General features: G+C 36.3%; 4 protein-coding genes and 1 long non-coding RNA gene across 5 annotated transcripts; 3 read left to right on the top strand and 2 right to left on the bottom strand.

Annotated features, from left to right (window-relative positions):
• Positions 1–576: 576 nt before the first annotated feature.
• On the bottom strand, positions 577–2678 carry LOC124453550 (hemicentin-1-like). The gene is made up of 4 exons (XM_047004335.1): positions 2410–2678; positions 2220–2276; positions 1589–1885; positions 577–1160 (listed from the first exon to the last, which is right to left on the bottom strand). The coding sequence occupies exons 1-4, from the start codon at positions 2471–2473 to the stop codon at positions 760–762; spliced, it is 819 nt and encodes a 272-aa protein (XP_046860291.1). The 5' UTR covers positions 2474–2678; the 3' UTR covers positions 577–759.
• On the top strand, positions 1823–2819 carry LOC124453551. The gene is made up of 2 exons (XR_006951131.1): positions 1823–1900; positions 2494–2819. It is a non-coding gene; the product is annotated as an uncharacterized LOC124453551 (long non-coding RNA).
• Positions 2820–3826: 1007 nt separating this feature from the next.
• Positions 3827–10334, top strand: LOC124453156 (islet cell autoantigen 1-like). The gene is given in 9 exon segments (XM_047003909.1): positions 3827–3935; positions 4928–4997; positions 5617–5906; positions 6779–6902; positions 6971–7169; positions 7889–8087; positions 8090–8446; positions 8591–8722; positions 9284–10334. Coding segments are annotated over 8 exon segments (1878 nt in total). The 5' UTR covers positions 3827–3935; positions 4928–4953; the 3' UTR covers positions 9817–10334.
• A 557-nt stretch (positions 10335–10891) lies between these two features.
• Positions 10892–12148, top strand: LOC124453098. The gene is made up of 3 exons (XM_047003849.1): positions 10892–11253; positions 11456–11772; positions 11930–12148. Exons 1-3 carry the CDS (start codon positions 11064–11066, stop codon positions 11930–11932), a joined length of 510 nt encoding a protein of 169 aa, XP_046859805.1. The 5' UTR covers positions 10892–11063; the 3' UTR covers positions 11933–12148.
• Positions 12149–12382: 234 nt separating this feature from the next.
• LOC124453153 (homeobox protein Nkx-2.5-like) lies at positions 12383–13866 on the bottom strand. The gene is made up of 2 exons (XM_047003906.1): positions 13469–13866; positions 12383–12945 (listed from the first exon to the last, which is right to left on the bottom strand). The coding sequence occupies exons 1-2, from the start codon at positions 13647–13649 to the stop codon at positions 12488–12490; spliced, it is 639 nt and encodes a 212-aa protein (XP_046859862.1). The 5' UTR covers positions 13650–13866; the 3' UTR covers positions 12383–12487.
• Between the last annotated feature and the right edge of the window lie 6 nt (positions 13867–13872).

The raw sequence follows: 13872 nt of genomic DNA, 5'->3' as shown, positions 1-13872 counted from the left end.
TTCTGATTCGCTGTTTTACCGTTACAATTCGTTGATCATTTAATGAAAGCGGTCATTGTGTAATAGAGAATTTAGCAAACACGACTTGTTGTCCAAGACGCCATGAAATGTTTGTAGATGTAGATCGTCCAGGTTAGTATAGCCTGAGCAGTCAACAACAACAAAAACAGTACTTCTCAGGACTATACTAACCTGGACGATCTACATCTACAAACATGTAACGATACTCCCGGGTTCAAACCATTTACTTCATTACGCCATAAAATCTCGTGTCTCCTCCATACGTGGGCGCCATTGTGCCATTTTACGCCATTTTTGCTATGCGTTAAATGGCCCAATCTTGTTTGCTAAATGAAGAATTGAATAAAAATGAAGAAGACTTCTCAGGTTCAACGCCTGTATGTTTTTATCATCGTGAAACATTCCGAAAGAATACATCCCATACGAAGAAGATTACGTTTCTTCATATGTACTTGTTACGGTTTGGCAATCAACTGGGATTTCTTAAATAACGTGACTTGGGCAACCAGCATTAGCCATCTCAGCGCGTCATACATAAAAATACTTAAGTGGTCGTGCTGTTAGCTCACTCTACTGTGACTAGATAGAAAGATTAAAATTACAAACTTCTGAAAACATATAATTAGCGTTAGGCAGATGATCGTGCATCGAATAACAATTACAAAATAACGTGTTTGCCTTCGTTCTTTAGTTTTTCATTGCATTTTTCATTAACATTGTTCGATTACAAAAGAAAATTTAGAAAATTGAACCAAACATCGCTAGCATACTGCCCACAAAAACACAGACATTTATTTTGTTTGCCATTCCAACGCCGTTGCACGAAGTTTCACTTCGAATTACAATTTGATCTGATTTGGAGAGAGAAATAACGGCTTTTCGAACGTCTCCGTACATGAAACAAGTATAAAGACCAAAATGTTCTTCTTTGAAACGAGGAATGCTAATACAGCACATTTTATTATCGCAAAAGTCCACTTTACTGTCATTTAAGCGAGCTTTATCCTTTTTCCAAACACAAATTCCTTTGCTTTCGTTATGTACACAGCGAAGCGTGATATTCCTCTGCTTTGAGACACACTGCGAACCGGAGGACGTCTTTATGATTGAGGCATTCTTGTAAATTCCATAGTACTTGTCTAGAATTAATAAATTTGGCAATATTCAGCGTACAAATTATTTCTACTAAGGCGACTATCTAGAATGTAAGAAATTATGCTGATCCTTTATAGCAGTGATTGATCGTGTTATGTAAATACTTTTGTGTCTACTCACTGTAAAAACTGTAGATTTCAAAATGATTTGAAATTCATACGGCAAGACAAGCAGAACCATGAACTTGCTAAGCCACTGCCTTTCAGTCTGCATAATGAGCGTCAAAATGCAACGCCCAGACATAGAGAGTTTTTTAGCATTTCTTACCAGTGTAAAATGCGTAAATATTCAGCGATCTTGCTTGTATTTTCTTATTAGTCCTTTCTAATTTCACCCTATTAGTTCCTACATATCCCTCAATAGTCTTCTTTATCTTATTAGCAACATCCGTGTTCTATTCCTATATTTTTACCTGTTTGCTGCACAGCAAGGACAACAGGTGCAGATATTGTTTCACCATGAGTGTTCCTGGCCATACACGAGTATCGTCCTGTGTCCCTCGGTTCCAAAAACATTATTCTAAGGGTTGTATTGCAATGTGAATAATCATACGCCTGCTGTTGTTCTATTCCTTCAATATATTTTCCTTCGTATAGCCACAAGATTTCCGCTGCAGGATTCGCCTGCACTTTACATTTTAAGAAGGCCACGTCGTCAACTTTAAAGCTCTCGTGACGAGGCGACAACTCAACCATGACAATGGGTTTTCCTATATTGTAAGCATGTAAGTGAGCAATTAAATTTCCTTCACTAAGAACAAGACAATATATCAAGGACAGCGTATAGTGTTTTTAGTCCGATTTAAAAATTTTCCTTTTACATCGACTTTATATACCAAGACCCATGTGGTTGACGTACATGTGCAAGATTACAACTAAAATTACAAATTTTAAAACGTGGTCTACAGATTTTAATAGACGTTTCAGTATTTGAAATACCACAGACTTTGTTTACACAGTTTGATATTGATTCAATGTTACATAAATAGTCGCTTACTGGCTGGCGAACAAAGCTTTCATAAAATGTCTGTTTTTAAGTTTTACCTTCGGTTGCATTTTGCGTCTTGTACTTTCTACCATTGCATATTCCATCAGCAAAACCTTAACCAAAGGAAATTTTATTTCAATGTCGCAAGCATTTTGTTACAATAGCATACGACTGGAGCGATATAACCAATGTGGAGCAGAAATCTGTTCATTTTTGATGAATAATAGATATAAACAATATTCTTACCATATGTTGTTTGAAAGCAACAAAGCATTACAAACAGAAGCTTTACCAAGTTGTGTTGGATCATATTTGATTGTCTTTGTATAGGACGTGGTTTGTTATCCTGCAGTTGTTGAGCTCTAAACCTGTAGCTGATTTAAGCTTTACTCTAGTTTCTTCGTGACTGCCACGTTTTAATACTTCGTAAGCGTTGTCATTCTCAAATTTGTTCGTGAATGCCTGGAAGTTAACGTTCTGATTGTTCTTTGTAAAAAGGATTCTTACAATTGTACGTCTTCTGGGAAAACTGTTGTTGGGTTGGACGAAAAAAAATTCTGTGTATTTAACAGGATATTGGCCTCAGTATGTTTGACACGTAGAGATTTTCAGCATGTATCTTTGGAGATATTTAATATCCGCAATGTTTCCTTTGATTTCAGTCTTTTCCTTTGCAAGAGATTTTATTATAAATAATGGTGCAGGGATTCCTTCATGATTAAGACACTTAATATCTAATCTGTATTAGCTTTTACTCTTTGGGTTCTTACTGCTGTTTAAAAAAAGTAGGGAAAGAGAATTAAGCAGGGTTTGTCATTTGTACATTGTTGAAGACGATTAGATAAAATGACTTATTCCATTAGATAAAATGACCCCTAATTTATAGTGTCTCGAGTGGTACACAAATAAGCATGCAATATGAAGTACCCTCTGATTGGATGTACTTACTTTTAACATGTGCATTCACCAGAGGCGTAACCAGAACATTAATTGAGGGTGCATATTCATATATTCCGTTGTGCCTTACTGATTTCTTTTGAAAGTGATTTGAATTTCAAAAGAAATCAGTAGGGCGCAACTGAATATATAAATATATACCCCAATTAACGTTCCAGTTACGCCTCTGTGCATTTCAGAGATCCCAAAATGCCACACTTTGTCGTCGCCATCATTCAATGGTTCCATATGAATGGTTCCCACACTTGTGAATTAATTAACTGTCAATTGTCCGTAATTTTGTTTATACTTTGCAAATGCGAAAGCACGAGATTGATGTGCGAGCTACGGTTACGTGTGAACAAGCCAGTGTGATCAATTTTTTGCGCTGTACGCCATGTCTCAAAGTTCAAACCCTTTTTTTGCAAACATTCGTCAGAATCGGTCTTCGCTATTGTTAAATTTTCGCACCAATTTCTGTCTGTTTTACTCAGAAAAAAGCTGAATGTGCACATTTACCCCTAGGTACCTCATGGAATCTCAAAATTTACAATTGCTTTCGACTACATAGAGCGAACTATTTTATGTATAATTAGGAATAACTATACGTGACGGAACGATACAAAACCGAAGATCATCCGATTCTGTCTTTCGCTTCTTCTCTGTGATTGGTTGGTGAAAATTTGCACGTGAAGACTGGGTCGAGCTCCAATTTGTGTTTTTCTACGTGTTTTTATTTATAATTTTTATGTTGGAAAAATATTGAATTTTATTTAACGGTTTCTCCTTGAGAATGCACAGAAATGGATAACTGTATCGGCTAGAGAGCAAAGAAGGTATGAGGGTTTTCCAAAAATATTTTCCATCGTCTGTAACGAACTGCTAGAGTGCTAGTGATTTCAACGTTCATGGACACGAGACCTGATACCAGTTTTCTTTGTTTTGAAACGTATTTCGATTACCCACTCCAAATAATAATCTTAAACAAAGTTTTTAAGTATTTTTGATTTTCTAGTCCCTTGGCAGCTCGTGTTGGTTTTAATTGGGCGTTAAATTTTCATCGAGCCTGTTTTATTTCACCTAAAGTCTTAAACTAAAATAGTGAATAATTTATGAAAGTTGTTCACCTTTAATTGTTGTCCTTGAACAATTTTGAAAAAGATTGATGTCTTAATCAATGAAAATTCCATTTGCTGTTCATTGCAAAGTCCTAAGGGGGATTGTTATATCTAAATAAGCTGATAGTAAAGGATTTAGTGATCAGTTCAGAACCGTCATATCAAGTTCATGTTAAGGGTCCAATGCAAGTCTTGGATTTCTCACAAGGTAGAACTATATCCTGGTATAGTTAGTGCTGCCCCCTTCCTAGTTGAAAAACAGTATTATGTTTTGTCACACTAATACAACAGTATTGTAAATGAAATTAATGATCTATATTTAACCAAGTGATGTTCTCAATCTAGTTTATGTAAAACATTCGAGACTTTAATACTCTACCATATTTTTCAGTAAATCAAAGCATGTGTGTGTAAGCTGGTTTTGGCTATGTACATAGGAGGTGGTCCGAAGGCAGCATCTTTCTGACCAATTGCATTTTTATTGTTTTGATCAACATTTACGTATGGAACCGATCACTCTCGATGATCTTGAAAAGTTTTTTGTTTGTGAATAGATACGCCTGTTCTTCAGTATGCAGTTGCAAATTTTCAAGTTTTTTTCAATCTTTCCTTCAAGTTTACTTTAGGCTACAAACAACTATTCCTTGCCAATTCCTTGCAATGAAAATATTGAATTATATAGTTAATTGTTCTTGATTACGATTCTTCAGGTAGTTTAGAAGAAAGGATTTTAAGAATGGGAGATTCATATCAGCATCTTACACAAGATCCTGATGAAAGGTATGATGAATTCAGATATTTTAAAACTACTGAGCATGTTTAATTATTTACTTTACGGAGTTTCATGGATCGATTGATAAAAAAGTCCTTGCTTATGCCAATCCTATCAACTACAACTTGTTGTGGAAAATATGTTTAGATATTTACATTATAAGAAATACTGCGGACTAAAATGTTTATGATGATCAAAGAACATGGGAATCTAAATGCATGTTTTGTAGCAAGTCTCGTGAACCATCTAGTAAAAAATCTTGTTGTTTTTAACATTCGTGTGTTATGTTTAAAAAAGTTTCATTAAGTAGTTATCTATGTTGCCTTGTGTGTATACATGGCAAGTTGTTGCCAAAGATGAATATATAAATAAATTTTGAGAGCAAGCACGGGTTAGCAAGGGTGTAAATCAAAAAGTGGGAGAGATGGACATGGGATCTTTGTGTGTAAAGTAGCTTTTCTAATGTGAAATCATTGATTTTAAAAAAAGTTGGAAGAAATGTCCACCCTCCCTCCCAAGATTTATGCCCTTACAGGTTAAGGTAAATTTCAAGCCGGGGGCACAAATTGGAAGGTGTAAGGGGTGTGTTTGACACCAAATGGATTATCCAATTTGATAAACTTTTAGCTTTGATCATCCAATGGATTATCCTGATGATGACTCTCTGATTGATGCTAGTACAAATGGTTTCAACTATCGTGAATACAGAAGACCCGCAGATTCATTCAAAGGCAAGGTCCAACAGAAGTACTGGAAGAGTAAACAGACAATGATTGAAAAACTCGGTAAACAACAGGATGAGTTTGTTGTTGCTGGTGATTCAGAAGTTGATGCTCGACTTGAAGCATTCAAGCACATTCAAAAAACTTGCATTGATCTCTTGAGGGCTGTTGAGGTGTATCAAAAAAAGATATTTGGTATGTGGGTGTCATTTAAATTATAGTTGTGAATTGATTTTAAGCATCAGATATCTGTTTTTGTTTCGTCATCAGGTGTGATCTGATGTTAAAACTTCTGTTCTTATATACTCCAGTCCAGTGTCTTCCTCAGGAGTGATCTAATGTTAAAACTTGAATTTTTATACACTTCAGTTTAGTGTCTTCCTCAGGAGTGATCTGATGTTAAAACTTCTGTTCTTATATACTCCAGTCTAGTGTCTTCATCAGGAGTGATCTGATGTTAAAACTTGAGTTCTTATATACTTCAGTTTAGTGTCTTCCTCAGGAGTGATTTGATGTTAAAACTTCTGTTCTTATATACTCCAGTCCAGTGTCTTCATCAGGAGTGATCTGATGTTAAAACTTGAGTCCTTATATACTTCAGTTTAGTGTCTTCCTCAGGAGTGATCTGATGTTGAAACTTCTGTTCTTATATACTCCAGTCTTGTGTCTTCATCAGAAGTGATTTGATGTTGAAACTTGAGTTCTTATATACTCCAGTCCAGTGTCTTCCTCCGGAGTAATCTGATGTTAAAACTTCTGTTCTTATATACTCCAGTCTTGTGTCTTCATCAGAAGTGATTTGATGTTGAAACTTGAGTTCTTATATACTCCAGTCCAGTGTCTTCATCAGGAGTGATCTGATGTTAAAACTTCTGTTCTTAAATACTCCAGTCTAGTGCCTTCATCAGAAGTGATTTGATGTTGAAACTTGAGTCCTTATATACTTCAGTCTAGTGTCTTCCTCAGGAGTGATCTGATGTTGAAGCAGGATTGTTCATAATTTTGAAAATGCGGTTTTTACATTTTAACAACCTACGTCTGATGATGTAACATTGATATTTATTTAGCTTTGTCGCGAGAGGAGAACGAATGCGGTCGATTTCTTCGAGAGAAAGGTTCAGTTGATAAAACAAAGGCAGGAAAAATGATGATCAGTGTAGGAAAATCGCTCAGTTATACAGCGCAACAAAGGTAGCTACACCAACTTACTTTGCTTTTTTTTGCTATTCTGAGTTTTCATGTGTCCCATGTTGCCTTAGGTTGACCCTTCGTCTCCCCTTGGTCCGTTTGTTCCAAGAGGTTGACACGTTTCGTGTTCGGGCCATTGGTGATACAATGCAAACGGTGAATCGAATGGAAAGATTAAGAAGTGAATATCGAGCTGCGTTACTGTGGATGGCAGACATCTCGAAGGAGCTTGATCCAGAAGCTTACAGGAAGCTTGATAAATACAGAGAGGTTTGTTTCATTTGGGGGGTTGATTAAGCATGGTTTGGGGGGTGCGTCCTGCCCTTCACTCTGCTTTGGCTTGAGTTCAGTTGATATGGATGAAGCAAGGGGGGGGCGTCCGGTATTTTACTGTTGCGTTGGCTTTAGTTCAGCTGATATTTATAAAGCAAAAGGGGTGCGTCCGGTACTTTACTACTGCTTTAGCACGAGATTCAGTGGATATGTATACAGGGGGGCAGGGGGCTTTTGGTGCCTCACAGCTGCTCGTAGTTTCAGAAGTAAAAACGTTTGGAAATTGTCACTCTTGAATTTTTTTATTATTTTGTGTGCATCGTGCTAAGGTAAACAAATTTTGCGTTTAAATTATTGAAATTCTCGATCTATATAGTGCCTATCATGAATTGTATTGTTTTTTCGCAAGATTGCGCTCATAAAAGCCTGATAACAGCGACTATTTTCAGTTAGTTATGGCGTTTCTTATTTTTTGTCGAAACATATTAATTTCCATTAGCGACGTTCTCATATTTTATAAGTTTTGCCAAGTTCAAACTCCAAAGGTCAACTTGTGCTTGCCAATTTCCTCTAAAACTTGCGAAGGCTGATGATGAGTCGCTGCATCATTAAGTTCTTTACTGACTGGTTTAATTACTGGAGTGATGATTATATCAATAGTAGTCTGATTAAAGAGGAGTTTTCAATGTCACTGCATTGTTCCTACGTGGAATTAGGTGCAATCAGAGGTTAAAGTGACGAAGAAAAAATTCGAGAAATGCAAAGTTGATGTTATCCAGAAAGTGGATTTACTCTCAGCCAGCCGTTGTAATCTCTTGTCAGCAACTCTCGTTGCCTATCAACAAAGTCTTTTGAAGTTCTGGGAGAATACGTCAAACTCTTTGACGAATGTCTACGAGCAGTTCCGAGGTCATCCTCTTATCAGTTTCAAATGCTAAAGCACATCATCCCGGATGACTCGTACACCCGCGAGAATGATATTGATGAAGAGGATGAAAAGGGATTAGATGAGATCAAGGAGGAACACATTGAAGAGGTGGCCCACGTGGAGGAGAGAAATAAAGATGAATCGGCTGACAAGGCTGAAGAAGAAGGTGCTGATGTCCTGGTAACTAATGATGATGATGATGATACTTTAATCTCATTGGATAATCTACCGGATCACAGACCTCCATTAGCAGGAGGCAATGAAGAACTTTTGGGGAATCCACAGAGTGGTAAGGAAGAATCGTCTACTGTTTTATTGGGCCCAAGTTCTGCTTCTGTAATACAAGGTACTAATGTGTTTTGATTTTGTCATGATAAATAGTTAAACATCGATTGCTTGTTTTCTTTCTCGCCAAACGATAAATGCGTCGCATGTTTTTAGCAAGTGGTTTTTTTAGCTGGAGTCTTTATTCGTGTTGTTTTCTTGTAAGGTATTGATGATCTTCTGAATTTGTCCATTGATACACCTGTGAATAATGTTGGTGTTAATATGTCCGAGTTTTTCATCAATAATACTGCTCCATCATTGAACAGTACAGAGGCTACAAATGGTACCTTCAAAGGTAAACACTTAACATTTTTTTTCATTTCAACCCACAATGTTTACTGAAATCTTTGACCATTGAATCGCTCAATCATTTTGTTTTTGCTATTAGTTTATCCCATTAGTGATGTACCAAATTTAAGATTTAACCGATCAACCGATCAACCGATATTAAAATGCCAATATTCTTCCCATACCGATAAAATTTTATGTCATTTTACTACACTTAAACATCATAGTGTTCACCCTTTGGTGTTTGCCACTTCATTGTTCGTTTGATAAAAAAAAAAGATAAAATCCAAAGTGTTTATTTACACTGCAGCCTTATTTCACAACACAGTTGTCGATGGAAATGAATGTCATGTGGAACTAACAATTTTTAAGAAGTTTTAATTTAATAACAAAAATTGTTAGGGTGAAATATTTAGTATTGTTGAACTGTGGTTCATTTCAATGTATATTCGGTTCAATTACGTATCATAGCTAATTTCTTTCATTGGGAAATGTCACTTTTAATTAAAGCTTTTCCTCTACACGTTTTGTGAAAGGTCTGAGCGCGACTTGTTTTTTTATGTTCCAGGCGACCTGTTGTCTGGTAACGATTTGCTTTCTTCAGAGAATAATTATCCTACGACAGATGATTTATTATTTGGTAACCTATCGCAGCCACAACAGGCAGATAACATAGGAGATGGAAGCAGTTTTAGCGAGACATGGAATAAAATGTTTGGCAACGACCAGAAGTCGGAAAGTCAGTTTCCAAAGGGCGAGAAAGTCGAATCGTCACCTACAAGCTACATGCCTTCTGACTTAATTGACCGTCTTGCTGATTTGGACCCATACTCCCAACCATCCATTACTGGCAATCCTGCACCCGCTTTGCAGGCAACAGCAGTGCTGACCCCCACCATGCAGAATGATGATTTACTTGGCGCCAGTCCCGTGGCGCCATCTGCGCAGCAAACTGCACAAGGAGAACACAAACCCAAACCAAAATCTTCCAATGGAAATTTAACATCGTGGTTAAACCTGTTCTCAGATTTAGATCCTCTCTCCAATCCCGATGCCATTGGTAAGGAAAATCAAGAGATAGACGCCAAGAGATCGTGCTAAACCTGAATAAACGATATCTTTGCATATTTCAAAGCAAATTTTCCCGAAGATTTTTCACTCGCGTTTTGCAATGAAATTTTATTGGTGCGTTTCGTGGTTGATGAAATGATCAGTGTACTAGATATGTCAGTTTAGTTTCATCATTAAAACATTGGGTGACTATCAGCTGTCTACCAGCTATTCTTAGTTTTCGGTTTGTAATTCATATACTATACAAAAGGCTTTTGGTTCTTCGCGAATATGATTCTGAATTCTTAATCTGCGATGACCTGATCGACTCGAGTTGGATGTGAATTTTAATCCAATATAGTTTTGCTAAATGCTCTAAATAGTTCATACATTATTTATGTATTATTATAATAATAACTTTATGCATAAGACCGGATATCGTTCAACTTTGATGCTTCATTTATCCTTAATTATAGTTGGGGTGTTGCATCATCTCATAAGTTGCAAGAAGATTTGAAAAATTAAATGAATATTATTTGATTGTGTCAGAGCAATTGCTTATTTTTGAATCGTGACCATTGTCCTATGTGTGCATTTAGTTTAATTTTGTTATTTGAAAAAGTTCGTTCTCTTTCTTTTATGTAGTCGAATTCAGTCCTTTTTAATTATGTTAATGTCGAGTACATTTATTCAAACTTCCAGCTAAGGCTTTGTCTAGTTTCAGCCTTCCGGTGAATCCATGTTGTGCGCTGATGGGAAGATGTTCATCAAAAGATCGCTCATTAAAAACATTTGATGAGATTTCACTTTCGGTTTTGTCCGATTGTGCAAAATGGTTTAACCAATGGAAAATTCGACTTTTATCTGAAAATGCAATCGAACGTTTTTAGTTGTCGAACTTGCAAACTTGTGCATGATCATTGAAAATTCCGCAAGCGGAAGGATGTATTTTCTGTTTGAATATTATGAATATTATCACCTTTACTTTGTCTGTTTTTGTCCATTTTCAAAATCATAAAATCATCTTTACTCTGTAATTTCGCGTTGGTCAACTAATCGTTGGATACGGGGCCTTACTTAATTCTGGGAAGAACTCTCTTGATTGGCGGCCATCTTCGAAGTTTGCTTGCTTGCTAACTTCACTATGATATGCAGTGTTTGTGGACGTATAAAGTGTGCTAAAGTGGAGAGGATTTCGTGGAAGATTGCTCAATAATAATGTTTGACGATCTTTCACTTTCGATTTTGTAGTGCCCTCTGTAACAAGAATTTTTTAACCAATAAAAAACGGCAGTCTAATGTTTTGCAATGGTAAACAGGTCTATTTTTATAGTCTGACGTATATTGACGTCACGAGGCTTTGCAATATAGGAGCATTTTTAGTTGGAAATATTCCACGGCTGAAAAAAATCATGAAATCTGTTTCTGTTATCGTGGCTTTTTATGTTTTGTCTTCTTGTGTTCCAGTTGCTGGTCAGAGCACGAAAGGTAATTTCATTCTTATTTAGTCACAAGCGTAGCTCGAATAGCTGAAATCGAAAAGATATGTCTCTGTTTGAGTCTTACCGAGCGAATTGCTAAATTCTTCATTTTACTTTATTTTCTTCCATTTCAAAATCAAAAATCCTCACTTCTTTCATTTGAAGAGGTAAACTAGTGCTTGTTTATAGCTTCTGAAATTTTAATTCAGGAAACAACTACACTGGAATGTGTGCTCCAGTTTTAAGATTGCAAGTTGCCAAGTTCCCGATTAAAGTCGGAGATAATGTTACCATCATTTGTCGTGTTTGTGGACGCAAGAATATCTTTTGGTTTAAAGACAACGAGAGATTTGGAGAGACGAAACGCGTGAAGTGGATCAATACGAAAAAAGTCTCCACAAATCCGTATGTGGTAGAAGGACGATTGTGGATTAAGAGGGTAAAGAAGAGAGATCGCGGTGTTTTCACTTGTTACGCTTTAGATTTCTTTACAAACATTGCGGAAAAAGCCATATTAACTTGGCTGGTAAGTGTGAAATTAGTTGTGATATTCTTTGTATGTTATATTTAACATGCTTTTGCTTTCAATTCGTCCCTACGTCTATTCCATGAATTACTTTGCCATATTTCGTTGTATTTGCGACTTTAACCGTAAATTTTTATGAAATTTTTCTTTCGTTTAGTGAAAGGAAAGAACTCCGGTGCAAAGTCCCAGGCGTAAAGATTTAAAAAGATACGGTTTATTGGGTCAGTTATACACTTAAATACTGACATAATCATGTTGTAAGTTTGTTTTAACTTCGAGTGGGAGAATTTTCGATGCTTAATTTAGTCTTTGTAAAAATAGTCTTAGACTGTGTAACAATAATTATGGATTTTTCATTTTTTGCACTCTTTCAAAATCAGTACTGTTATTATTTGCATGGCGTGTTTATCGATCTGACTCTTCTGCTTTTTTCCCCCTTTCAGCTGCTCGCTTAGGACTTTATTTTTGTTTCTAAGAGTTCGGTATACTGGTTGTCACGAAAATATAATTTTGTTGCCTGGTCTATGAATAATACCCCGTCAAATTTAGAATTTTATAAATTTCATCATCTAGCACAACCTCTATATTCACGAAAAAACCTCAACTCAGATCAACAAAACTAACGAACTTGTTCAATTTTTATTTATATACGACATTCATATCGTTCCATGGCCAGCTGGACGTATTTTAGTTCAGTCATAAGAGCATTTGCTTACTAAGTTCTTTGATTAGAAACATAAAGAGGTGGGAAGATACTTAATGGCCACTCCCTTGGTCTGTTATAAGGCGTGTTGTTGCACGAATAGCCTGTGGGACAACAAAAGCATCTTCTGAAAAAAGGCAAACTTACTGCGGCTGGTGGATAAACTCGTACCGACGGTGGGATAAAACGCATTCTTGCAAAATTCTCCTTTCGTTGTCGTTTGTTCTTGTATCGGTGATTTTGATACCAAATCTTTATCTGAGTTGGAGTGAGGTTGATCTCCTTAGAAAACTCTTCGCGTTCACTCGCTGACAAATAGCGTTGCTTAAAAAAACGTTTTTCGAGCTCCAACGTTTGGAATTTCGTGAACAGTACCCGTCTTCGTTTTCCTGTGCGTGCGTTATCGGTTCTTTGCTGTTCGAGCTCCTTAGCAGCCCTTTGTATGGAGTTGCCTTCAACTGTATCTTGTTCTGAAAAAGTTAGAAACATCAATAGAATTTTGTTAGCCGTTACTTGGTTGTAAATATCACAAGGATTTTCTTATCACCTTTAGTTTGTCTTTAAATATCTTACTCATAGTTTCATAATGGTAGCTATTGTTACATTTTAAAGGCCTTAATTAATTTTGAAGATGGAGTCGAAATTTTTGCCCTTTCTCCTTTTTACAGTTTTTCTTTCTATTTTGTCTTTCGTAGATTTATTTAGCAAAGTGACGTCTTTAAATTAGTTTTAATCTAAAGATGCAAGTCATACAAATGATATTTCGTTATCAAATGGACCAATCTCAAACACTGTTTTCCATTTTAACCGCAATACATCACTATACACGAAGCACTTGAACTTCGTGTAACGCTTGCATTAATAATTAAGCGATGAAGCAATTTAATGGAAGTAGCTTCAGCGACTTTCATGCATAAATACTCAAGGACACGATTCTTACCATAAAAACAACAGCCTGTCACGACTTCCCATGTACAGCAAAATTTTTATTACCTGTTTCGTGATGTTTCGTGTCTTTCATGATATTTTCTTCTTCCGTTGTCCCTTCTCCTTTACCGGTCGGTTTTTTTCCAGAATCACGTGGATCGTCTGTAGTGAAAGCCTTCGTCTTTAATATATGATGAATTGAGAAGGGAAACTTGGCTGTGTTGCATCCGACAGAAGATTCCATCATTCTTTATGTTAATTCAACAAGATGGATTCGTTTTCTTTCGAGATTTAAGTTTGATTCGAAACGTGATATTTTACAATGTCAGTTCTTGTGATTATTGGTCGACAATTTGCAAGTAAAAGGCTCTTTTGTGTATTGTTGTTTTTATACTGCTCTAAATTTGTCCGCCTTTATGCCTTTCATCCGTCCGAGGAATGCACAAGATGAGAATAATCTTCTATCATGC

This window comes from Xenia sp. Carnegie-2017, unplaced genomic scaffold (genome assembly GCF_021976095.1).
Source record: "Xenia sp. Carnegie-2017 unplaced genomic scaffold, XeniaSp_v1 HiC_scaffold_25, whole genome shotgun sequence".
Classification (NCBI taxonomy): Eukaryota; Metazoa; Cnidaria; class Anthozoa; order Malacalcyonacea; family Xeniidae; genus Xenia; species Xenia sp. Carnegie-2017.
This window is presented reverse-complemented; position numbering and strand designations above follow the sequence as displayed.